At 38.7% G+C, this 26420-nt stretch overlaps 1 protein-coding gene across 4 annotated transcripts; it reads left to right on the top strand.

The window, feature by feature from the left end:
* The first annotated feature begins 215 nt into the window (after positions 1-215).
* On the top strand, positions 216-25585 carry LOC135584041 (probable ubiquitin-like-specific protease 2B). Of its 4 annotated transcripts, none has more exons than XM_065099785.1 (16): positions 216-604; positions 4002-4303; positions 4393-4489; positions 4563-4615; positions 9465-9662; positions 9790-9865; positions 12472-12580; positions 14383-14448; positions 15971-16102; positions 17586-17786; positions 17860-17915; positions 17997-18087; positions 21400-21490; positions 22298-22417; positions 23922-24347; positions 24506-25585. In XM_065099785.1, the coding sequence occupies exons 1-16, from the start codon at positions 448-450 to the stop codon at positions 25334-25336; spliced, it is 3006 nt and encodes a 1001-aa protein (XP_064955857.1). In that variant the 5' UTR covers positions 216-447; the 3' UTR covers positions 25337-25585. The 4 variants fall into 4 exon arrangements, with proteins under 4 accessions (XP_064955857.1, XP_064955854.1, XP_064955856.1 ...); XM_065099782.1 differs by having other exon boundaries at positions 298-604; positions 9462-9662; positions 15956-16102; XM_065099784.1 differs by having other exon boundaries at positions 298-604; positions 9462-9662.
* Positions 25586-26420: the final 835 nt, after the last annotated feature.

Below are 26420 nucleotides of genomic sequence, written 5' to 3' on the forward strand. Positions count from 1 at the left end.
TTCCTCAGCTTCAGCTCCTATTATTATGATTCAAGAACCGACATATTATTTTATTGGATAAATATTTATTCACGTCACATATACTAACACTATATAGTTTATAACGGTACCGTTAGTCCATTAATAACGTTATAATGTTCGTAACGGCATAGTCAGTCGATTGAAACGGCGGCAAAATCGACACGAAGTTTATTATATGCAATATTAAATCGAGCTTTCGGTCTCTCTCTCTCTCTCTCTCTCTCTCTCTCTCAGACACACACATTTTGGGCCCTGTGAATTTAGGGCTCATTAAAGCGCGACGGCCCGTTCGTCAAGCAGTTCCTCTGGTCCTCTGCCGACGATTTCTGTTCAGATTCAGCCCCCGAGAGATCGACCAGCGATGACAGCTTCTGAGGTTTTCGGGCTTCTGAGGGGCGATCCGTCGGCGTACATCTGGGTCCCGTGATGAGAGGCTCGTCGCAGAAGGATCTCGCCGTCTTCGATTTCAGCGAAGAGGAGGCAGCCGTGGAGGCAGCGGCTGGGAGATTCACCGCGAAGTTGCAGTCCAGATTGAGGCCTAGGATGGACGACACGGTCAACAAGAACCAGTTCCTCGAGGCCTGTAAGCTCTTCCCCGACCAAAACCCTTTCTTTTTCTTGTTGAGGTTTTCGTTTGCCTTGCGGCGAAATGTTCTCGACATGCTGTATTCAACGTACAAGTATTTGTGGTGAATTACGGGTTACCAGTGTCATTGATGATGGGTACGTTAACTGGTGGAAGTGTTATGTAACCTGCCTAATTGTTCCCTAAGTTGGTTTACCAGTCAGCTGCCGTTCGACGTTTTAGCCTCGGAATGATGTTGGTAGATTCTACAAACTTTGATGAGCAAATAATGGGTCATTCGTGACATAATAAGTCAGTGTGTTAATTTCATAGGAAGATCATAGTGTTGACTAAATAGGAGGAAATAATTTAATGGCAGCACCATGCAGTGAGAAGATGAAGTTTTCTTAAACTTTTGGCTTACATAATCCAAAATTTTCTTAGTCTTTGAGCTACAAACAATGAAAATTCTATGGCAACCCTTTAGAGAAACTAGGTTAGATTAAATTTAGTCAATAAAGTTTCTTGAACTCAACACTTCCATCCAAAATTGACCAACACTGAACTAATTTGATTGGTTTCACTAGAAATTTTAATCATGGCTCAACCATTTTACAATGGAAATTTGACTCCGATGATAAGGGTATATCTTATTAATATGAATATCTATTAGAATCATTGAGAAAATTCTGTGCTATGCTTGTAATGAGGACCATTTACATTCTTGTACAATATTTGTGCACATTGTATTACGCTTGCCAATCTAATATGACCTAGGATTAATATGGATCGAAGTTTATTCCAATAATTCGGTTATTTTTTGGTCATTCAGAATCAAATGCGTTGTGGATTGGAACCATCTGCAGGTCATCTTACATGCATCTTGTTATGTTTCAATTTGGATGACTAGTATACTGTGTTTATTTAGTTTTTTTTTCCTGTCCTTTTCTTATGTGTAACAAATGATAAATTTTCCCTTAAATTCACTTTAAGAAGCAGAGAATTCTGGGAACAATTAGTGGGTTCGTCCTATAGTATGCATCGACATACCGAGTGTTGGTGTACTGGTGCATACCAGACCTGTACCGGTTTGCTAGCAACCAACATGGGTCCAGAATTCAAAACTGAAAACCTTGGTTTGTAGGAACTCCTTTTTTCATAACATTATACTTCTAGGTTGTGGAGAAGAAAAGTAAAGTTATAATGAAAGGAAATAAGATGGACAAATCATTGCTGACTTAGATAATTTATGATGCTTAGACTGATTAAACAACATATCTGACATCTTGTTCTTATTTCAAGATTAACATTCATAATAACAAAGTCATCTAAGAAATTGCCTGAGAACAAAGTCCTCCAAGAATTATCACCATGAAGCATTCACCAGTGACCAGACTATCCATGAAGTATCCCCAAATATTGATGTGTAGTTGTTTGCTAGTTATTATTTATAAATCAGATACTTTAAGGAAGTATATGACGTACTGTGTAGTGGGTACATAAGCATCTTGAAATATCTTGGGTATTGGCGTGACAGTAGAGAAAAACCAGGCTTTCTCATCTGTTTCAAAGGTTTTTTTTACCAATGCAGTGACCAAAAAACCTGACCAATTGCCACTCTGTAATCCTGCAAAGAACGTCAGAGCAAGAGGTGCATTTATGGACTTATTGTGCAAATTTCCAATATATTAATTCTTGAACAAGGAAGTTGAACAAAATTGCATTTCTAATATTGGTGTTGCAGTTAGTAATGTAGTTATTGGGTGATAGATACATTTCCAAGACTTACAAAAGTAGAATTCGATAGAAGGGTTCAGCTTAGCTTTACATATTGAAGTATTAAGCATCTTGAAGTATCCATATCGTGGCTTCTAAAATTTATCCTTATTGAAGTGTAATATTTTTACCATTGAGCTTGAAGAGGAGCAATATATAATTTTAGTCTTTGAGCATTTGCATTGGTTCCTGAATATCATTGACTTTTGGAATAGATCTATTAGCTTCTGAACTATTGTGCTTTCTACATTTGGTTTTTAAATATTTGAGCATGTTTTGAAGGCTACAAGTGCTTTTGGGAGCTTCCTTGAGAATTTTATATTTCAGTTGTTGGTTTGGTAGGGGTAAAACACATCGAGAAAGTGAGGCTTCATGGTTTGGTTTCAATGGTTTTTCCATCAATGCAGTGAAAAAAATACCTGACTAATTTCCACTCCATCAATGCGGTGAACAAAATACCTGACTAATTGCCACCCTGTAATCCTGCAAAGGAGGTCAGAGGAAGAGGTGTGTTTATGGGCTTATGGTGCAATGGCTGATATCTTGAACAAGGATGTTGACCAAAATTGCCCTTATGGAATTGGTGTTTCATTTACTAATGCAGTTTTTGGGTAATAGATAGGTTTCGAAGACTTCATCAGTAGAATCCATCCGAAGGGGGAGATGAGCTTTACATATGACACCTGCTTTGGCTTGTCTTCATTTTTGAAATGCCCTACACTTACGAAAAGGATGTCATTTGTATCGTTTGTGAGTTGTCCATTGATGAGTGCATAATCATTTAATTGAATAGAACTTTTAGAATTAGGATGTGTTGATGGATCTGAGTACAGTACAAAGATGTGATGCAAAGCAGCTGTAATTTTTATTGCTTTTTCTTTTGCCTATCTTACCTTACTAATTTATCGCAAAAGATGAACAAACTTTGATGTTCAATCCCAGGAATTCCATTTCGGTTACCGGACCCATACTGGTCCATTGCTGAATTATTACAGGTCTGGTCCATGCCAGCGTACTGACCCATGGTACACTGTTATGTACCATTTGCTGGTTTGTGGGAGGAGGAGCAGGAGCAGGGGGAGGAGGAAGGAGGAAGAAAAAGGAGGAGGAGAACAAGCTGTACCAGGTAATGATCTGCAATGGGTGGTGTCGAGCAGGTGGCGACAAGGGGTGGTGTGATCAGCGGATTCTAGGAGTCACGATGCATGAGAAAGATTTCAATTGATTTCTATTTTAAACACCCAGATCAAATTGCTTGAACAGAGGGGGGACCATATCTCGGCTCATGGATTGGTAAGAACCATGGGCTGGTATGAACCACGGATTGGTATGAACCGGCTTGGGTGGCCGGTTGGCTTGAAAAGGGGTGGTCACATGTTTGTGTCACCAAAAAATTTATAATGCAAATGAATGGCAAGTTTCAGGAGATCCTTGGCAGAACTTTTCATCTGCATTAGAGTAGCATCTGCAGTTGCTCTTGCCTCTCGTTGCATGAAATTAGTAAATATTTTAAAATAAGCACCAGATAATTCTTTCATATTTATGTGGTTAACTCCATTTTTTGACAAATTTGTGGCCATTGTCTGTTTTACAAATTTGTGCAATTCTAATGAAATATTTGTGTTCTCTTCTGATGCAGACACGTCAGGCTTGACTTTCAAGGGTGATGTGACCAACATCATATGTGTAGATATGCACGAAAGAGACAATGACACAGGTTCCTATGCTATCGATGGACCAGAGCAGGGCCTTGCTTTGGGTGATGAGAAAGCAGAGTTGGATGAAATCATGTCTTCCTCTACAAAATATGATGAGCATGATCAGATTTATCCAGATAATTTTGATGATGAAAATCTAACGAGGAAGGATACTAAGGCTGTTGGAGATTCTGTTCTTCAGAACCCTATAGGCAACAAACATTTCTTGGACTTTCCTGCTGATGTATTCTCTTGTAGCATCTCTCAGAGAAAATTTCTGTACTGTATTAATTCCATTTAGTTATTTATCCTGAGAATTTGGAATTTTGTCAGGGGATGGCAGTTGATGTGGTTTCTGAAGATGAAGAAAGCTGGTCCTTGATGTCTGGATCTGAATCAAGTACTGCTTCTGATACTCCAGAGGATGAAGGTCAACTATTGCTAGTGAGTTTTGTTCTTTTTGCATGATACCTTATTTACAGCATCTTACTTTTTAATTTCAGGCCAGATGGAGTGCCCAGAGTTGGAAAATTGTTATGCTGCAATGGGAGATGTGGTAATAATAACCAATTGCTATCCTTTTGGAACACAGAGAGAATTTGTTTATTTATACAAGACATGACTTTCTCTAATCAATCCTTTACTTATTCTTTCTTTTTCAAACAATCAAATATATTTTCATGTGGATGTTAGTGTTTCATGCTCTCCTTTAACCATTAGTCAATTCAATATCCTTCTTCATTTAGAAACATATCCTACTGTTGATTGCTTTCTCTATATAGGATATACCGATATACTAGTTCCTGATTGGTAGGACTACATCCTAATCGGTTGGAACTGGGTAGGGTGGATATGACTTTATTAACTTTGATAAATGTCAATTTGTTTGTTCCATTTTCTAATGTATGGTTGTATCTGATGATGTTCATTAATGTCAAATTTCATTTGTTTTTCTGATTTATGGATTTCCTTTTGGCCAGAGTTAATTTTTCACATTGTTACCAGACCAAATGAATGACAATGTTGTTACCTATTAATCATTGAAAGCAATATGATGGCTGATATAACTTTAGGCATGGTTTTGAAGTTTAGGAAACTTAGGAGAGTTTTTTTTCCCTGATATGCCATGTCTTTTACAATGTATTAAGGGTGTGCAGACTATTCTATGGAGTGTGTTATCAGAATCCCTGCATTTGATTTTTAATAGATGTGATTTACCAACGTGTAGGATACCAATAGGATATAAAGAGAGAAGGGAATGAGAAAGATATCAATGCCCTTGTGTTTGTGGTAAAAGCTAATAGAACAAGGTCCTAAACAAGGTTTAACTTGTACTTCTGACCAGACATTGGTTGAGCCGATTTAGTATGCCGTGAGAGGCATACATGCTAGTTCTGACCTATACTGGTTAGATATGAAAAAAGAGAAGAGAAAATAAAAATCTTCTGCTTGTCTCCTGCAACAGTGCCACAAGAGCATTGGGCTTTGCCCTATGGTTTCTATTGGGAGACAGTCGCAGGTCAGTTTTGACCTATACCAATTGGGTAAGAAAAAAAACAGAATAAGAATAAATAAGAAATTTCTGCCCCTTTCCTCCAACAATGCCACTGAGTATTGCACATTGCCGTATGGTTTCTATTGGGAGACAGGGTTGCAAGCCGCAAATCATAAGGTTCCATACCAACAATCTGTAGACCAAAATCTATTTAGAATTGGAATGTAACTTTAATGCGATTAAATATCAAACCAGGTCATCCACAACCCAGTCTAAACGTGGCCTAGTACATTGTGCCTTGTGTAGGTGTTATCCCATGATATTCAATTCCTTGGTTCTGGTTATGATCTAGATGCTTGTGATAAATAGTTTGGGATTTTTTTGTAGATCTTTGGTATGCATCATGTTGATAATCTCTATAATTAAAAATAAACTTATTTCTCCAAAGTTCCAAGAATTGAAACTGAAAAAAAAGAGGAAACCATAGGAGGAACCAAATGATAACAAAAGGAATGGAAACCGGAAAGACTGATCGAGTCGGAACAAGTAGAAGAGGCCAACTAGAATTGGAGATCTGATAGGAAACATCCCTCAGCTCTATGCTCATAGAAGTTGTAGAGTTGAAACCAACTTGTGTTCAATTTTGAATAAAGTGTCACTTTTTATACTGACACAAGCGTTACTTGCTGGTGTAATTTTGTCCACGTTGTGTATATCATATTGATAGTTATTTGCTGGCTAGTCTTGTGTGTACTATTGGATGTTTTGATGTATTTTATATTAGATGCTTAATAACCTTGGTAAATCTTTTTTAAAGAGCCTTAATTTAACTAATTTGTTTTTGGAAAGGTCTGATTGATTGTTGTCTACTGTGCTTTTTATGGTTGATTTTATTTCTACTTAAGTGTGTTATTTACACTTTCAGAGGAAATAGTTGTTTGGTAGTAGTCTACATATATCAGCTTGCAGATGAAAAGAAGATAAATACAATGGATATATATATATATATATATATATATATATATATATATATATATATATATATATATATATATATATATGTATGTTGGAGGTCGATTCAATGATTTAAAAAGGTGCTCGGGCGCTTGCCTAGGCGCTCGGGCGAGGCGAGGCGAGGCGAGGCCCGAGTGCCTCGCTTCATTTCCAGGCGGCGCGCTTCAAAGAGGCGCCACCTGGGCGCTCGCCCGAGCCCAGGTGCCGGGTGCTTCGGGCGAGCGCCTGGGTTAAACCAGGCTACCGAACCAGCGTTTGAGGTCTGGTTCGATCTCTGGTGCTTTAGTTGGTTCAATCGAACCAACTAAAGCATCGATATCAGTGTGACTTCCCCAACCCTAACCCTGCTTGTCGTTCACGCTATTGCCGCCGCTGCTGCTGTCGTCGCTCGCCGCTCTCGCTGCCGTTGCTCGCTACTACCGCTGCCGCTCCCACTGTCGTCGCTCGTCGCTGCCGCTGCCGCTGCTACTGTTGCCATTGTCTTCGCTCGCCGCTTCTGCTCCCGCTCTCGCTATTGCTGTCGTTGCTACTGTTGCCATTGTCTCCGCTCGCCGCTTCCGCTCCCGCTGCTCGCTGCTGCCGGTGCGACTATCGTCGCTGCCGCTGTTGCTGCTCGCTGTTGCTACCACTGTCGTCGCTCGCAGCTGTCGCTCCTGCTCCCGCTCTTCTCAGTCAACATCCTCAGTCTTCCGACTCTTCCCTTACACTCTTCGATAGTATACTGTTAACAGTATACAGTATACTGTTAACTGTATACTAGTAATAGTATTTATATTTATTAGATTAATTTAATAACATATTTTTATTTAAAAATTTAAATAATTATATTTATTAATTATATTATATATTTTTATATTTTAGCATCTCACTTCGCTTGGGCGAGCGCCTGGGTGAGCGCCTAGCGCCTCGGGCGTTTTTGGACCTTGGCGCCTTTTGACGCCTAGCACTTTTTAAATCACTGGGCCGATTAGCTGTATGTATGTATGTATGTTGGAGGCCGATTAGCTGTATCTTGTATAGTGATGCCCTACCTAAATAAGGTCTAAAAACTATTAGATATCCCTTGAAGCCCACAACTCATCATGCTTGCATCACTTGATAGAAAAGTAAGGAAATTTATGAATGAAAGAATATCATTCTCTTATCTCTTCATCTTGAAATTGGCACTTGGCCGTCTATTATTTTGTGTTTCTTTATATGGACTATTTGCAATGTCAAGGGAAACTAGCTATGTTATACGCAAGGAGCATAATTTTGTTTGGACTAGTATGTATTGGCTGATATTTACCAATCCGGACATGAAACCGCATGTGAACTGCCTAATTTCGGATGGTCCATATGAGGTACTGCCTTACTCCCATTTGCCAGCAGTACTCTTCTTCTCAACCTCCTCCTCAGCTTCTGCTGCATCCTTCTCCTCCTGTAATGATTCCTCCTCCCCTCCTCTTCTTCTTTGGTGCCTCCACTCTTCATCTTCTACGTTACTGCCTCCCTCATACCGACAAAATCTGAAACGACTTGGCCACGGAACAACATGAGTCTGGTACCCAAAACTGAAAATCGTGGTTATATATGCTGTTCATAATGCCAATGCAAGCTCGAATAGGTCACACTGAGACTTTGGTATTAGACCTTTTCACTAAAGTTTGAAATATCGGGTCTTAGGATACTTTGTCTATGCTAGATTACCATATATACATTTAAGAATTTATACATACTGTTTTCTGTTAGTTGATAAATTCATGCATGAATGTATATGCAATGCATGCCTTATTTATTGTAAAATAATAATGATGCATTTCAAATGTCAATACTACTGCTGCAGGATTCAAATACACAAAAACACTGTACTCTTAGAGGTTATTGAAATTCCATGATTGTTATGTATTGGTTGAATTTAGCATGAATGAATTGGCTTTTGTTAATTTGGTTGTTTTGGCTTCCACATAGGAAGCCTGAGGCACCTCTAGTCTGTAGGATAGATCTGTCACCAGGGTTTACTAGGTCTTTTTGACAACCATGGTCAGGACCTCTTTAACTTAAAGATAGCACTTGCTGATTTGCTATTGTACCATTCCACTTTTGGTGATTGCAATGTGGGAGAAAGTGAAGCAACATTTTTCTTCATGTGCATCATGAAATCTTCATATTGCCATGTGCCAACCCATGCAGAAAGCTGATACAATCTTCATGAGTTGGTAGCCAACCAATCTAATAACTTGGCAACATTCTCAAACATGTGGCTTAAAATTGGTTAGCCCAAGTGTAGTGACCCAACCCATCCATGTCTATGGTTGTGGATGGTTTGGGGGCATCAGATAGAGTGTAATATGACAACATAGACAATTGGTCATACATGTGATGTAGATTGATCTATGAGATACAACCTAACCTAATGCAGTTAATTCATGCTAGCTAATCTAGATTGACTTGGCAATGATGAACTTGAGCTTAGAATGTACTGAAAGCAATGCTAAGCAATATAATGACAGAAGGAAACAGAACTGTTACAAAAAATTGTGAGCTTCGAAAGAGTCAATATATGAATTCAAAAGCTCCAAAACTAGTACTTCATTGTCTTAAGTAAATATGTAATCTCATCTAGGTCCCAATAAAATTCTGCAACTCTTCCACTTATAATTCCCTGTCACTGTAGAATTCAATGGTTGTGTACAATATGTCGGCAATTAAGGTTCAACTCTGGAATATTTTAATCAGATTTTGATGTTGGTTTTTCTTGGATCCTGTAAGCTGTCAGCAGTGCATAAGTATATTTTTATGAACAAAATACTTGGAACTTCAACACAATAGTTTAATCCTGCAAGTTCAAGTGTTATTTTTGCTCATATTAAAAGCAATTTACCTGATTTGCTATCTTCTATTTTGTGATTAGCAGTTTAACAATCAGATGTCAGTCATGATCTACCCTGACTATGTCATACATGGGAACACTTTGTATGGAGATTCTCAGCTTGTCTTCTCTTCAGATTGCATTAAGATTGAGTGTTCAGATGCAAGTGGAAGTGATGAAAAGTTTGCTTCTGAATGGGCTGTTTCTGATATAGTTCATATTGATTGTCGGTGGAGTGGAACTGTGAGTTTTCTTAGCCATGGAAGATCTTTTTTTTTTGTATTACATTGTAGTGTTACAGCTTTGTTGTTATTGTTGTGTTATGTATTACATTGTTGTCCATAGCATCAGTTGTGTCTCCTTATTCCAGGTAACTACTGCATTGGTTAAACTTTGCCTAAGAGCAAATGATGTGACTAAAAGTGAGAAACATCATAATGTTTCTGGTACGTTCATTAATGTTTTTTTACAATTTACTTTGACTTTGTCTCTTACATACTTCTTCTATCAATTTTGTCTCTTTCTTATATTCAGTTAATGGGAGATTGGCAGTTGAACTCCTTGATGCATTATTTTTTTTCTGTGATTTGTATAATCTGGTCGCCACTAGATTTTGTGTTAGCCGTGTACTCTTTTGGATTAGATTGGGTTGTTAGGTTGATTTTTTAGTACTGATATTTATGTCAGGTGGAAAATGTTTACAAAATGACATATATCTGTGGTCTGTTTACATATATTTGTTGATTTTTTTGTTTCAATAAACAATTTATAAAGCTTCCAATTGTGAGCTTGGCTGTCTCTGCCCGGTTCTATATTGACATAAAGTGTGTGCTCTTTTCTCCATAGAACTTGGTTAGGAATGGAGGTGCCAAAAGCTTTTATGTAGTTATAAGCAAGGATTGTCATATTGCATACCAGACTTGTTCTAGTCCTTGGCCGAATCTGTACGTATCGGTTGGTATCGGTGTTTCAAAGACGAACATGAATGCAAAGAGGAAGGTGCTGTGGTGGAAGAGGAGGAAGGAGGAAGAAAAAGGAGAAGGGAAGAAGCGGAGATGATGGAGGGAGTGGAGAAAGAAAAAAGAAGAGGAGGTGGTGGTGAAGGAAGACAGAAGAAGAGGAAGAGGAAGGAGAGGAGGCGGTGGAGGAAGACGAGAAGAGGCATATTCGGTAGACATTCGTGATATATCCTGCATGCATGAGACACAATTAGGGCAAAGGTGATGTGCAGCAACAGTGTTCGGTGTGGTCGTGCATGCACGTGCAAGATGTGATTAGGGCAAAGGCATAGACAAATTCCTTCTTTTCTATATGGGTGGACCAGACTACCTGAAACGGGAACAGTCCATGTAATGATTCACAGACGGATGAGTATGTATCACCCGTTTTGTTTCGGTCCTGGTGAAAGATCGTCCTTGGTTATAAGCATAACTGCTCAATATTATAAGTCCATTATTTGGATATTCGGTCCTTTGTTTGCTGAATCCTTGGATCCTAGAATTTGTGATTAAGATGGATTTGACTCGAAGATTCACACTTACATGCAGGTCTTGGGATGTCCTATGTAACTTGGAAGGGTTCATGAAACTTATCTAATGCGCACTGCCTAGTAAAGAAATAAGTGACAGTAATGCACTCGTCCATAGATAATGGTAATTCATTCGGCTTCCTGCAATTCCAGTGACAGTGATGCCCATGTTGATAGGACTAGCATATGGATTGAAGTCATTTGTACTCTGTTGATCTGTTAACTACAATGGATGTACCATACTTGTGAAATGATGTATCAGAATTGCGGGATACATCTGTGCATGACTTAGACATTGCGTAAGTGTAAACATTGTGGTGCTGCATGCCAGATCAATGCACATGACATGGTATTATGGGGATGTCTAGTGCTGTTGGACTGTGCTGGTGTCATGGCATAAAAGTGTTCATGCCAGCTGAACTGGTGTGTACTGCAGTCGATACTTTGATTCTTACCATGATCAAATATGGAGTCTCTTCATTTTTAATTTTGAGAGAATCGGAGATTTTAAAGGATGACGACTATTACCTCATCTTCAATTTTAGGGCCATTCTAGGTTATTGGGACGCAAACATATGGTGCTTCAGTTCAAAATATACAGAAAGGATTTGGTCAGGCTATTATCAAGGACAATGTTCTTGGTATACATATGAAATTTACAACAACAAAAAATTAGTATAATTTTCTTTAGTTCAAAAATCTAATTGAACAATTGAAGGAAGTTTCTTTTTCATGGATGTGATCACTTCAAAGTTCACAACTCTTAATTTCTAACATGCATGGTACTTAAGACTTGGGTTTTTAATTTCGAATGATGCGGGCGGTACGTACCAGTCCGCTACAAACTGGTACGCGGACCCCTCGATTGGGGTTGTTTCCGCCCCGTTACCACGCGAAATCGGTCGGTGACAATCGATTCAACCATCGCCACCCGTTATTGGACGGTATTAGCCGAGGGAGAAGGAAGAAGAGGGAGAAGAAGAGTGAGAAGAAAAGGGAGAACCTGGAGATCCAGCACCGCTCTCCCTCGACGATCCCGATCCGTCGTCGCCCTCCTTCGCAGGACGCCGCAGATGAGATGTCACCTCCTCCTCGTTTGAGGTGATGAGGTCTCGGCATCGTCGGCAACTTCTCCTCTTCCGCGCAGGGAGAAGAAGCCTTAGCGACGTCGTCGAGGCTTCGTGGGGAGAAGAAACGAGGCGACATCGCGAGAAGAAAACAAGGTTTCTTCTCCCCACACGGGGAGAAGAAACGAGGCGTCAAAGCATACCGCTCAGTATAGCTCAGCTCGGTACTGTACGAAATTGCGAACCTTGCTTAAGACAATTTGAAATTTGTACGTCTGGTTTAGATAATACAGTTTGCATTTTCCGTTATCTTTCCTTCAAATTTTTGTCACTGTAGGATCTCTTTTGTGATGAGCACAGAAGCACATTCTGCAACTCTTACACTAGTGTGATATTCTCCACTCTCCCTTGATGAATTTGCTCAGGATGATATTTCAATTATTTATTTTGCTTCTAGATGTTTTGAAGGTAATTTTTTCTGTGAACGACATGCGTTGGTTGGAGAAGGAACACAAGATTAGAAATCTGGCAGCAAGATATAGAGATATATGGAATGCAAATTCTGGGTATGCTCTTTAAGCTCATAAGTTATGCAATTATACAACTAAGCTATTGTATGATTTCACAGTTGCTTTAAAAATATCATTGTTAATTAATTTATTTTTCACTGTTTGGGAATAGTACCCTGAGCCACTACTAGCGTAGACAAATGTTACTCGGTGGCATTGTTATCTCACTGGAGATATGTGTATTATAATGCTCACAAGAAATTTTATGGAGACACAATTACTGGCAGCCCTTCTATCAAACTTGTATATGAGCTAAAGAATATTTGATTCTTGGAATACATGTTAATATGCTATCAATTTGTTAGACTCTTCTTTGATTTGCGCTTTAGTTGTTGCCATAGTTTAATAAGTTTTTATTATGGGTAGGTATTGTCTCCACTATGGATGCCACATCACATGTGATTGTCAGTTTCTTAGATGGAGAAATTGACCAAGTAGTGATGTTAGATGTAGATCTTTCTGAGGGTCATTGTGTCAGCCTAGTTGTAAATTTTTAATTAAGTTGTCCTTAAAGATCAACTTCTCAGCCTTTGTAGAAGTAACATTTTCTATGTTACTTCTGTCAATAATTAATTTAAGAATCAAGATTCAGCACATTGCTACATCATAAATGCTTTTGTTCTCTAAACATAAATGCTTCAGGAAAGGATTAGTTGACATTGTTTTGGGGTTTCTGTAGGGTTTAGTTTAGCTTAGAGTTTAACATTTCTAAATTCCCATTCATACAATTCAAATATCTGAAGCTATTTGTTTCCTCAATGGAGAAAAGCTCTCACTTTGGTTATGTATTAGTCCTTTAACTACTTATCAAGGTTCTCAGAGAATATGTTATGATTTATGAATTTGTGCGTTGGCTAACATTGGTATTTTTTGGCTAATTGCAGTAATAGTAAGTGACATAATTATGTTGTGAATTTATGATTTTTTACATGTGATTTGTGATCTTTGGTTGTCATAACCATTTGTGATTGGTGATATATGAGTCTAATACTTTTTGTTACATATACACATGTAAGATACCAATGATAATCCCCAAATCCTACATTGTCAAGAGTGTCATGGTATAGTTTCACCCTTATATGTGCATATATGAAATAGTCATTTATTACATCATCATGAACTTCTGACCCTTGGACCTCACCCCTTTTCAAGATTATTATCATGTCCTGTTACAGGATCTCGAGAAATTGCTTATCTATTCTCACTGATTTTCTATACTTCCTAGTTCTTCACTGTTCTTTTATTATCCTTTTGCATTGTGGAGCATTATTGCACCATTTTTGTTGCAGGATATCTCATTTTCTCTTGAACCTAATTTTTGTTATCAGCTTATTAGGTGGTCATGCTTTAGGCCAACACTACCATTGTGGTTGTTTTTCTCTTTAGTCTGATTATAGTTGCTGCTGATTATAGTGGGCCTGGTGATGTCCAAAAAACTTCAACCACAAGTTTTACATATAAGATATATATATATTTGTTGTAGAAGATAATTCCCAACTTTGCCAAATATCTTCCATTGTATGTTCCTGTGGCTTCAATTGTTACTTTTGGTCTTTAGTGTTGGTAGTTAACCCAAGGTGGGATTTATTCACTAAATGCATTAGTGCATTTTGTTCCTAGAGTTAAAAGTTCACATGGTTAAATCTTGTTATAGACCATTGTATTGTACCCCTTAACCAAATATTTTTTACTACTATTTGGTCTCTGAACATTTATTTTTCATGTTCATGCTATCTGTTTCTGCTTGCCTCAAATTCTCAATGCCTTTTTGTTGAAAACATTTTTTTCTTTGATTTCAGAGATATGGTGTGGGAAGATGACTCACTGGATCCTAGTGCATTATTTTCAAGGGACTACTTCACAGAGTGAGTTCTAGTTATATTGGTATTTGTTGTCTTCTTTGATTTGGGTGCCCTATTTGTTATCTTTGTGTAGAAGCAGAATCTGGAAATAAACCCAGAAATCTCAGCAACCTACATGCTCATGTTGAATCCTTAATCTTGTTTGTCATTACTTCTATACATTGTTGTATTAGGTACTGTTATCATATCAAATTGAATGATTTTTCGCTTTGGTGCATTTATCTCTGTGTCTCTGATTAAACATGTAATATAAGTATGAAGTCATGGCTTCTCTTCATAGATTTATGCATATACATTCTTTTCATGTGCTCAATAGATAATAGATGAACAAGATTTAGCATTCTAATGTTTCTCATATGGTTGCCATTTTATTGTTAATGCAACTAAAGGCAACATTCTCTGAAGCATTCTGAATGTCCATAAAATTTAATAAAAACCAGAAGAAGCTCTCTCAGAAGTGAAGAACAGAACTTATGCGTATGCTTGACAGTTAGGGTCAGTGATTGAAAAAGGCGCTCGGGCGCTCGCCTAGGCGCTCGGGCGAGGCGAGGCGAGGCCCGAGCGCCTCGCTAATCTCCCAGGCGGCGCGCTTCAAACAAGCGCCACCTAGGCGCTCGCCCGAGCCCAGGCGCTGGGCGCTTCGGGCGAGCGCATGGGTAAACCAAGGCGACCGAACCAGGATTTTAGGTCTGGTTCGGTCCTGGTTCGGTTATTAGTTGGTTCAATCGAACCAACTAAACCGATATAACCCTTACCCAACCCTCACCCGCTGCCGCTACCTCTCCCGATACCGATCCCGATCCCGATCCCGATCTCGTTGCTCGCCGCTGTCGCTGCTCGCAAACGCTGCCTCTATCGCCGCTCGCGCCTCCTGCTGCTCGTCACTCCTGCTCCCGTTGCCGCTGCTCGCCGCTGTCGCTGCTCGTGCCTCCCGCGAGCCCTCCCGCTGCTTGCGCCTCCCGCTGCTCGTCGCTCTTGCTCCCGTTGCCGCTGCTCGCCGCTGTCGCTGCTCGCGCCTCTCGCTGCTTGCGCCTCCCGCTGCTCGCGCCTCCCGCGAGCCCTCCCGTTGCTCGCAGCTCCCGCTGCCGCTCGCCGCTGCTGCTGTCGCCGCTCGCCGCTGCTTCCTCGTTTCTCCGTCAACAGGTTTATACTGTTAATGTGATTATATTTATTAATTATATTATATATTTTTATATTTTTATTTAAAATTTTAAATAATTATATTTATTAATTATATTTTATATTTTTATATTTTAGCGCCTCGCTTCGCTCGGGCGAGCGCCTAGCGCCTCGGGCGTTTTTGGGCCTTGGCGCCAAAAGGCGCCTAGTGCTTTTTAAATCACTGGTTAGGGTGATCTTAGTGTGATGCTATAACTGCTACTTTTCATCCTGGTGGCTACTAGATCTTCGGAGTGGTACCTTTTTGTCAACGACAGCATATTATTTTGTGGATTAAGGACGATTTTAGTCTCACTCATTATACTTCCATTGTGACATCTGATTTGTGCAGTCTGCTTTGCTTCAGAATTGCAGATTCCGTTGTAGATGTTGTGTACCCTAAAGGCGATCCTGATGCTGTTTCTATAAGTAAAAGAGATGTTGATCTATTACAACCTGAGACATTCATCAATGACAACATTATCGACTTCTATATCAAGTAAGTTCAACTGAATACTTCTGCTGATTCACTTGATAGACCCTTTTGCTATTCATGCACAGAATTCTACTCAGGAAATGCTCTTTATTGTCAAGTAACATGTAACTTAGAGGGGTATATCTGTACTGTACAGATGACTTCTTGCAGTTAATCAATTTAATATATATGAGTTGTTCTGATGCATAACATTGTGGATTAGGACAGATTTATGTGTAAATATTATGTCCATGTAAGCAACTTACTCACGCAAATATCTTCCATTAGTGTGATGCTATTATGTGGATGATTGTAGAGAAACATCTACCTGGATTCGTAGTCAGCATCACCATTTCATTGCTTATCTTTAGCACCTCTCCTTGTTGTAACTTTGGTGCCTTGATTATAATTCAGGTTTTCAATTTTGCTCCTAGCTTTTCTTTTAATTTGCTTTTCAGATGCTTTTATTTCTTTAATCTTTGAACAATAAAAAATGGTGGTTTGCATTATTGGCCAATTCTATTACAAGATAGCTGATCATTAAATTGATTCAATTTCATTCAATAACTCAGCCTTATAACCAGAAAATGGTCAAATAGGCCAGAATGTACAAACTTTACAGAAGTTGGCTGATTATTGGAAATCCTAGGTAGTTGACAGCATCATTAATAGAAAAAGACAGAAATGAGTAGAAATGAAGGGAAGAAGGGGAAAACCAAGGTGGAAATGGAGGCAAAAAAGAGAAAAATGATTACAACCATGACTGTAAAACAGAAGAGATGTTCCTACAATTATGATTACTGTATGCTGCAGCCATCATAGTTCGCTCATCTTCTACGTTTTGGGTAATATTCACACTCGAGGAAAGATATAACGAGAGAAAAGGGGACAAGGAAGTTTGAGGATGAAGATATGCCATAATAGAGAATTAAGGTGTCTTGAGATTTATGATTAATATCAAATTTCATATTCTTATTTTATTTTTTTAAATTTATCTTTGCATTACCTAATTTAGAACTAGGTAAGGTTGCATAGATTGATCCTCTCAGACTTCGCATTGGTGGGAGCCTCATATATTGTGTATGCTCTTTTTATCTTTGCATCACCTAACACTTCACTTTGGTGACCAGAGAAGTATTAGGACTGCAATGGCTGCATTGCTATCTTCAAGGTTAGAGATGCATAAATTTGAAGTCTTTTCTCTGTGTGTGTGTGTGTGTATATATATATATGTATATAACAGCCACCTATTACATTAATATAATTAAATGATATCATGTTTGGCCTAGTTCTTTCACTGTTTCACATATGTTATTCATCATTCTGTTGTTCTTGTAGAATTTCTATATTGATGGTTGGATAACAATGAATGTTTTCAGATCAGTGAATCTTTTATTAGTGTTGTTTATTTGTGTATTATCTTTAAGTCAATGCATATCTTTTTGATATATATTTTGCTTATACTGTCTATGTGGAATTTGAACATTTGTTGTTTACTGCATTTTAGGTACTTGAAGAACAAGATTCAACCTGATCAGAAGCATAGGTTTCATTTCTTTAACAGCTTTTTCTTCCGTAAGCTAGCAGATCTTGACAAGGACCGGGGTTGTGTCTCAGAAGGCAGAGCAGCTTTCCTGCGTGTCCGTAAATGGACTCGGAAAGTAAATATATTTGAGAAGGACTACATATTCATACCTGTAAACTTCAAGTAAGAAATTTTTGCAATTTGTGTTTAGAAGGCAAACCGTTGCATCTTGATCTAAATTTTACTTGAATGGCAGCCTGCACTGGAGTTTGCTCATTATTTGTCATCCAGGAGAAGTAGCAAACTTGGAAGGCAAGAATTTCTGTTTTGAAGTTTCATACTCCAGTCCAGTCATATGCACAACTTTACTCGTGCTTTATTTTGTTATTGCAGATAATGAAATTGATTCTGACAAAGTGCCTTGTATATTACACATGGATTCTATCAAGGGCAGTCATAGTGGTCTTAAGAATATTATCCAAAGGTAAGCACATACACATTTAAGGCCCAACATAGTTTATCAGTTTATTAACTTCTGTAATTGTTTATGGTAACATAAATGTGTTTGTGGCAAGCACTATTTATGGTCATTAGACATCATACTTGGATCTTTACCTGAAGATGGGATTTGATATTGTCAATTAAGCAAAATAATAAGCTCAGGTAATGAAATGATCAACTTTGTGTGCCTGGAAGATACTTGTTACCTCTATTATGAATGATTGTGAGAAATAACTGGCAGATGACCAGTTTATACGTGAACAATTGTGAGCACATGCATTCATACATGATCCACACTTCAAATTGAGGGATGCACATGCCATGCGGCCACCAGGTATTAGCATGTGTTCATGCCTTGGAAAGCAAGTCTTGATATTGGTTTGTCATTCCCGACAAATCTTTGTGATGTGTACCTTAAATTACCTGATCCACGAAGATTAATTTGTTTGTTATGAGCAGATTGATTCAAATAATAACTAAACGAATTTTGATATTTATGATGATACATTTTTTTAGTTATACATAATGGTTAGCTGTGAAGATATCAGATTACTCTTGTTGGGATGTCTCGTTAGGTTAGGCATGTTGCATAATGTGGGAGGACATGTGCTTCTTCCTTTTTAATATTTATTTCTTGGAGCTCTTTTTCTTTCACCGAAAAGATGTGTCCAAGGAGGAAAAGGTGAAACCAAGGGTCATAGGTGAAGCTACTGAGAGATAGCATTGATATAGATCGTGGTAGGGACCATCTCAGGCTTCTCAAACCACTCCTTTTTTCATCTATTGTCATTGTTATTCTTGTTGTGTTTTTCTTGCACATTTTGATATTTTCTTTGAATGATTTTTTTATTATCTAGCCAACTTTTGCCTTGTTTCTATCATTCCATTTATCCCTTATAGTTCATTTGAAGCTTTTTTCTTTTCTCCTATAATGAGACTTTAGTGCATGTTTGCTGGTGTTGAATGACCTGTTTTTGCTTTTCATGAAAAAAAAAGATTTTCAATTATTGTTGCTATTGGAGAATCTCTCTCATCATGTTCAATAGTACTCTATGGACAGTGTTGGGAGCCTAAATCAATTGCCAGAGGATCCAATGAGAACAGCTGAACTTTTGAAACTTGTCATCATCTTGATGATCTTCATGTGCTCGAAAGATATTGTTAGCTGTATTGGATCGTTTGTGGGAAATGACCAATTTAACATGAACCATTGCGAGCACATGACCTTGGAAAGAAAACCTTGATGTTGGTTTTTCATCCCCCATCAGTCCAAGTAGTCCTTGTAATGTGTAATTTAAATTATGTAATTTGCAAGGCTTAGTTTCGGCTTAATCTTTTTGTCTTTCATGTGTAATAAGAATACCTTATTTTTGGTTGTGTTTTTCATTACAAACTTCTACACAGTGTCTGCCATACTGAATCGTACCGCCCGGTACGAGCGGTACGTACCGGTCCGACAAGCCAACAGTACGTGGACCGCCTGGTACCGGTCCGCACTGTAGCAGTGCTACAGTGCTCAGTACACCTGGGTGTACTGCTCAGTACACCGTACCGTACCGGTACCGAGCCCAGGTCGAAATACCGGTACGGTACGGTATTGCGAACCTTGCTTCTACATATTACAAATGTCGATACTTCGGATGTGTAATGTGCTGCAATTACCATTGAGATCAAGGTTTTCAAATTTGGGTATCGAACCCATGCCAGTCCTTAAGTTGAAATTGATAGTAGTATACTCATCAGATCCTTATAAGTAAATCTTAGTTTTGCGTATTTTAGATGTGAGACTAATCAGGGTGTTACAAACTCCTCCGCTTAAGGGTTTGATGTTCTCGTCAAGGCCTAGCATAGCCCATATCAGGCCTTAACATGGTGCATGCGAGGCATAGCTCAGTGAAGGCTCCACACCTTGACGAATCCCTTTACTTCATTCATGGGGAATCCTTTCGTACTTGAGTTTCTATATCATACCTTAAAACTAGGTTTGCTCTGATACCAAATGTTGACCTGGCTTGATGGAATAACTGGTTTGTTAACTTCGTTAAGCTTGAACCACTAGCTGGGTGTACTGCTCAGTACACCGTACCGTACCGGTACCGAGCCCAGGTCGAAATACCGGTACGGTACGGTATTGCGAACCTTGCTTCTACATATTACAAATGTCGATACTTCGGATGTGTAATGTGCTGCAATTACCATTGAGATCAAGGTTTTCAAATTTGGGTATCAAACCCATGCCAGTCCTTAAGTTGAAATTGATAGTAGTATACTCATCAGATCCTTATAAGTAAATCTTAGTTTTGCGTATTTTAGATGTGAGACTAATCAGGGTGTTACAAACTCCTCCGCTTAAGGGTTTGATGTTCTCGTCAAGGCCTAGCATAGCCCATATCAGGCCTTAACATGGTGCATGCGAGGCATAGCTCAGTGAAGGCTCCACACCTTGACGAATCCCTTTACTTCATTCATGGGGAATCCTTTCGTACTTGAGTTTCTATATCATACCTTAAAACTAGGTTTGCTCTGATACCAAATGTTGACCTGGCTTGATGGAATAACTGGTTTGTTAACTTCGTTAAGCTTGAACCACTAGCTCAAAAAGTTTAAGCTGAAGTTGATAGTAGTACACCCATCAAAAAGTTTAAGCTGAAGTTGATAGTAGTACACCCATCAAATAAATTTTTGTCTTGCCTACTTCTGATATGAGACTAATCGGGGTGTTATAAGGAGGCATAGTGGAGGAGAGGAGAGAGTGCAATGGAGGAGGGCGAGGAGAGTATCGATTGCTAGGGCATGGTGGCGACAAACGTAAGTAGTGGCGGATGTGGGCGGTGGTGGATGCAAGTGGCGGTAGATGTAGGCGCTAGGGAAGAGAGAGAACACATGAGAGAGATTAGGTATTAGGGTTTTTTATTTTTAGGATTATGAAAATAAAAAAATAGGTTGGGTTTATTGGCCAGTCCAGGCCTAGTTCTAGGCCTGAATGGGGCAATAAGCCTTGTTCACAAGCCTTACCACTCGGTTCACACGACCTATTGCCCGATATGCCATGCATACGAATCGCCTGAAGTTGGATGGTCTGCATATTGGTCGACGATCAATTGATCAACGGTTGGATCAGTAAATACCATACCGAGAGTCAGTCGAAATTGCTTTCCTTGGTTAAAATCCTCTGCATTATTTTTCTATTTTTGGCAATATGTGCTTAATTTATGGCTAGAATCTTTACTTGATGCACTCATTGGTTGTTTTGATTTGTGTCATTGCCTAATAGCTATCGTTTCGTGAATGACAGTTACATGTGGGAAGAATGGAAGGAGAGACACCCAGAAACAACTGAAGATGATTCTTTGAAATACTTAAATTTAAGATTTGTCTCGCTTGAGGTTAGTTTTTTTCTCTAGATCCACTTCCTATGACAAGGAAAATGCTGTTGAAAAACTTGGACATACTCTTTATTTAATATGGTATACAGTTTCATAACTAATAACTTCTTGTTTATCCTTGGTAATAATGCATTCTCATAGCTATTACAAGAATTTTCTCTTCTCAAAGGCTAAAGTGATCTTTGAGGAGGTTTAAATGGGAGAAATGAGGTTTAAATTAATCTATATTTTACCTGTGTTTTTTTTATTTCAGTCTTTTCCAAGAATTTTCACTTCTTGACTACCAACATTATTTTTGAGGAGGTTTATTATATTGGAGAAATGACCTAGCTCATCTGCTGGATGTACATTCTTAAGCTATAAAGACATCTGGATGCAAAACAATCCTTATTTTCTCTATTTTGTATTTTGTTTACTTGTTTTTCATATGTTAGAAATAAATAACAGCATGTATATAAGTATGATATGTCTACCATAATATAAATAGTATATATATGTATGATCATGTGCAATCAAAATGAGTTAATGACATAAGACAACTTCAAGAGAACTTTTTGATCTTAGACAACTCTCTCTCTCTCTCTCTCTCTCTCTCTCTCTCTCTCATATTAGTGAAAGATCACATAAGCAGTACCTACATGATTCAATAAAATCTAAGTTGATTATTCTGTGTTAATTGTCGTAAATCATTATGATACAACTATTGAATGATAGATCTTGATTTACATGCTTGTATTAACTGTTTTCTAAATTTTCTCTGGAAGATCAATTTTCATTTTTGTAATGTTTTCTTTTTTGGTGCTGTAGTTGCCACAACAGGAGAATTCATTTGATTGTGGTCTCTTTTTACTCCACTATGTTGAGTTGTTTCTGGAAGAGGCTCCTGTGAGTTTTGACCCATTCAAAGTCACCAAGTTCTCCAGCTTTGTGAGTTCTTTTCGTTCTTCTTCTAAATAATATATACCTTAAGCTTTGTTAATATATTCTAATGACAAGGCCAATGCAAAATATGTTGCTGTTGTAACTTCTCAAGATTTTTCTACATTTTTTCCGTTTGTAAGATGCATTCCTGTAGATATAGTTGCATATTAGTGTAATTACTCTAAAATATATATTTATACTCTTGTATTGTTAAGCTTTTATACATTGGTCGTCTTAGAAAATGTTTGTATTACTGAGTGTACAAGTTACTCTGTATATGGAAAAACTTTTGACAACATTGGTATTCTGGCAACTATGCCACCATGAATCCTTTTGAGTAAGTGTGATGGATGCTTGCCAGTCTTCAAATATGAATTTTAGATATAAAATATGCTTGCCATAACAAATATGGATGCTTGACTTCTTGATTTTATGGGACTTTGGATGAACAAATCATAAAATTTTTCTCTGAACAAGTTACATGGTGAGTTTCTAAACTATGAGGTCCGGTTCAAGTTGGTCCTCAGACCAATTATTATCATTGATGTCTTGATATTTCATCTTTGTTGCATTCAGGACCTGCCACCGTGTCCTGTTAAGCATCTCTTTTGGGAGGGAAAAAAGCACCACATTACAGTACCTGGCAAAGTGGAGGTTAAGTTACGAAGAAGGGAAAATAAAAAGAGAATAAGGCTGAAGAAAACAGATGACATAAATGGTAGACAGAAATAGAGTGGTTTTAAGGGGAGGGATATTATGCAAATGAAAGATATGGGAGAAGGTGAGGCAATAGGATGTGTTTTAGGAAGAAACGTGCAAGAAAAGTGAAGGGCTAAGATTGATTGTGATTTGGAAAACAGCATATTGAATGAGATGTAGACAAGCATTGGGATCGTGGAATTGTTAACAAATTCTTAGTTTGGTTAATGTTGATGGTTAGTGATGTATTGTCCTGGCCTCCTGGGATGGTTTTATGGGCCATGTGTCACTTTTCAAGAAAGCATAATATATGCCTCCTTTCTTGTTTGAAAACCAGTAATTTCAGATGTTCCACTCACAAGACACTGACAATCAATGGCTTGACAGTTACCATAGTTGTCAGGGTTTGCATTTCTTGCCCGTCTCGACTTTTCACACGAAACACATTTGAGAAATTAATTCAATTGTTGAACATACTCTAAAATGAGTTCATCTGACCCTAATCTTGTCTGGCCGAGGGCCTGCAATCTCGCCAAATGAGGACTTTCTAGCACATATTGTAGGAACACAAGTCTGTACTGAATGAGTTTCAAACTTTCTATGCTTTTGTGGATTTATCGTGGTAAGAGTCGGAGCTTCCAATATTTCTTTGTTTTGACATGATGCCCCAAGATAATAACCTGCCTGATTGAAATGTCTCATTTTCATCTGAAGTGCCATATGGCATTAGGATTCTATGCTAGTTTTACAAGATTTAAATAAATAGAATGTATCTCTCTCCAGCTCACTTGTCTGCCTCGGATATTTTCAGCTCAGTGCTGATTGGTTTCCACCTGCTGAGGCTTCTCTAAAGCGTTCTCTTATCTGGAAGCTGATATATGAACTTAACAACCCTACTCAGAAAATTAATACTAGCACATGCAGCAAAGTGCATCCTTCATCCTCAGGGTATCCTGAAATTAACGTTGAGCAAGAACATGTAGAACTTCTTTCTGCACACTGCAGCCCAGCCAAAGGATTAGTGGGTGATGCAGTATGTCCTGATGCTGGAGTTGGAAATGAATTTGGACATCTGGCATCATCTTCTGGTACCAAATGTGATGAACAAACAAGATTGATGATTCCAGAATTTCTTGAACCAGGAGAAAATACAATGTCTTCACCCAAGCATGGAGCTGATGTTCACCAGCATACTGCAACTTCATCAAACCTGTTATTTGTTTCATGCCCAATATTGGTATAGTTTTCTTCTTTGTCTACTTAATACTTTCACCAGATTTTTCTGAGGTCCTAAATGTACCTTGGAATTTGTTATTTCATTTTTTGAGCTGGCACATATAGTGCTTTGCATCTTTTTTATTTTTATCTTATTGTCATATTGTATTTGTCATTTAGGAGCATGCTGATGGAAGGGAACATTTATCTTCCTCTTGCCTGGGGAAAGAAGATTGTCAGCCACAGGATGGAAGCCCTAATGCCCAGTTTTGTATGAACTCTATGAATGTAACTAGTGCCAATGTAACACCCTGGAGCACTGCAGATGAAAAGGATGCAGATACAGATCTGGCATCTGAATGCATGAATTCCAACAGTATGAATATCGATCAAAGAGAGCAAGATGAAAAAATGAGGTTGGCTTCACCAGAGAATTTTGGTTATGTTCCAGAGAGCCCTACTTCGTCTCCTAGAGAAAAGCTGGATGGTTTTGTTAAAGATTCTCAAGAAAATGATGCATCTAAAGCAGAGGGCACAGATTGTGAAGGTTCTCTGAGAATTTGCACCGGGGAGACAGATTGTCAGATCATAGATGGTGGGGACATCGACACACATGCTTATGGGGTCAGTGATGTTACAGATTGTATGGTAATGGATGGTAGGGGAACAGTGGATGGGCATGATGAGTGCGTCGAACTTGGCACCCAAGAGAGTGGAGATGGTGAGGATTGCCAGGAAACTCGTTCTGAAGCCAGACAGGATGATAACCATCAGGAAACCCACAGCGTGGACATCAGTAGTGGCGATGGCAACTGCAAAGTGAATTTGCCTTCTTCATTTGAAGATATCATCGTTACTGACGATGTGAAGCCTTTGGACAAGGATGATGTTCAAGTGATAGGGCGAATACTAGTGCGGCAGCCACACAAGCGGCGTAAGGTCACGATCCCTGAAGGAACTAGAATGCGCACCCGGAGCTTCACCAGAGAAAGCCATAATAATGGTACATGACTCTCTCAATCAAATAGGTCATCATTGGTTTGTTTTGTAGCAACATGTAAATAATTTTGCAAGATATCAAAGACTGGAATTGGTGCTTTATAGAAGATGGAATTTCTGCAGTAACTTCCATCCAATATCCTTGGCTACGTTAAAAAGTATGTATCCTTAATCAAGTTTAACCAGTCACTTGTCATTCATTAGTGGAGTGCTTCTGTTCACTAACTCTTTAATGCAGATAGTCCCCGAGGATTTCTTATATAGTTAATTGGGTTTTTATACATAAATACCAAATGACTTTCTGCGAATGGTTACAAGCGGATGTGTATACACACGACGTATATGTTGCACATGGAAGGGTTTCTTGACATTTCAGGGTTAAGGGTGATCTCTGATGTAATGGTAAATATTGCTCAGTTGTAGTTTGGATGTTGGATTCATGTCATGGTAATCTTGAAACAAGGCTGCAGACATTGTTCCTTCCGGATCCTGTATTGATGGGATTTCTGTGCCCATTGAGATGAGCCTTGATGAGTGCGTCGAACTTGGCACCCAAGAGAGTGGAGATGGTGCAGGACAGCGTTTGTTTTGTTTGATCATATGTTGGTGTGAGGTATTTTATATGTAGGTGCATCCGTCATCCATGATCATAAAATTATTTTCAATGGTATTCTGAGCATGCATCGATTGAATGCTATTAACATGGTTATGTTCGATCATGTCGATCCAAGGATGGACGATGATCATTTATGAATCAAGTCTTCTCCCTCTCCACTCAATTCCCAAGCATTTCACTTTTTGACGACCAAGTGACGATCACACAGCATTAGTCTTCCGTAACGGCGGTAAAAGGAAATCTACAACCCATTGCCTTGTCGGTGACAGATGGCACTCGAGAAGTCATACTTCCTACTCTTCTCGGAATCTTCATGAACATTAGCTACAATGTTCAAGGATGGTGGGCGAGCGAGTACACGTACCACATCATGTGAAACACGCTGCAGTTTCCTTCGCAAAGACTGCATTTACTGGTGCTAATTTTTGTTGTTTTCGAATGGGTAAATGATGAAGATGGTGTTCGATCGGTAAACCTTAC

This window comes from Musa acuminata, chromosome BXJ2-3, assembly GCF_036884655.1.
Source record: "Musa acuminata AAA Group cultivar baxijiao chromosome BXJ2-3, Cavendish_Baxijiao_AAA, whole genome shotgun sequence".
Classification (NCBI taxonomy): Eukaryota; Viridiplantae; Streptophyta; class Magnoliopsida; order Zingiberales; family Musaceae; genus Musa; species Musa acuminata.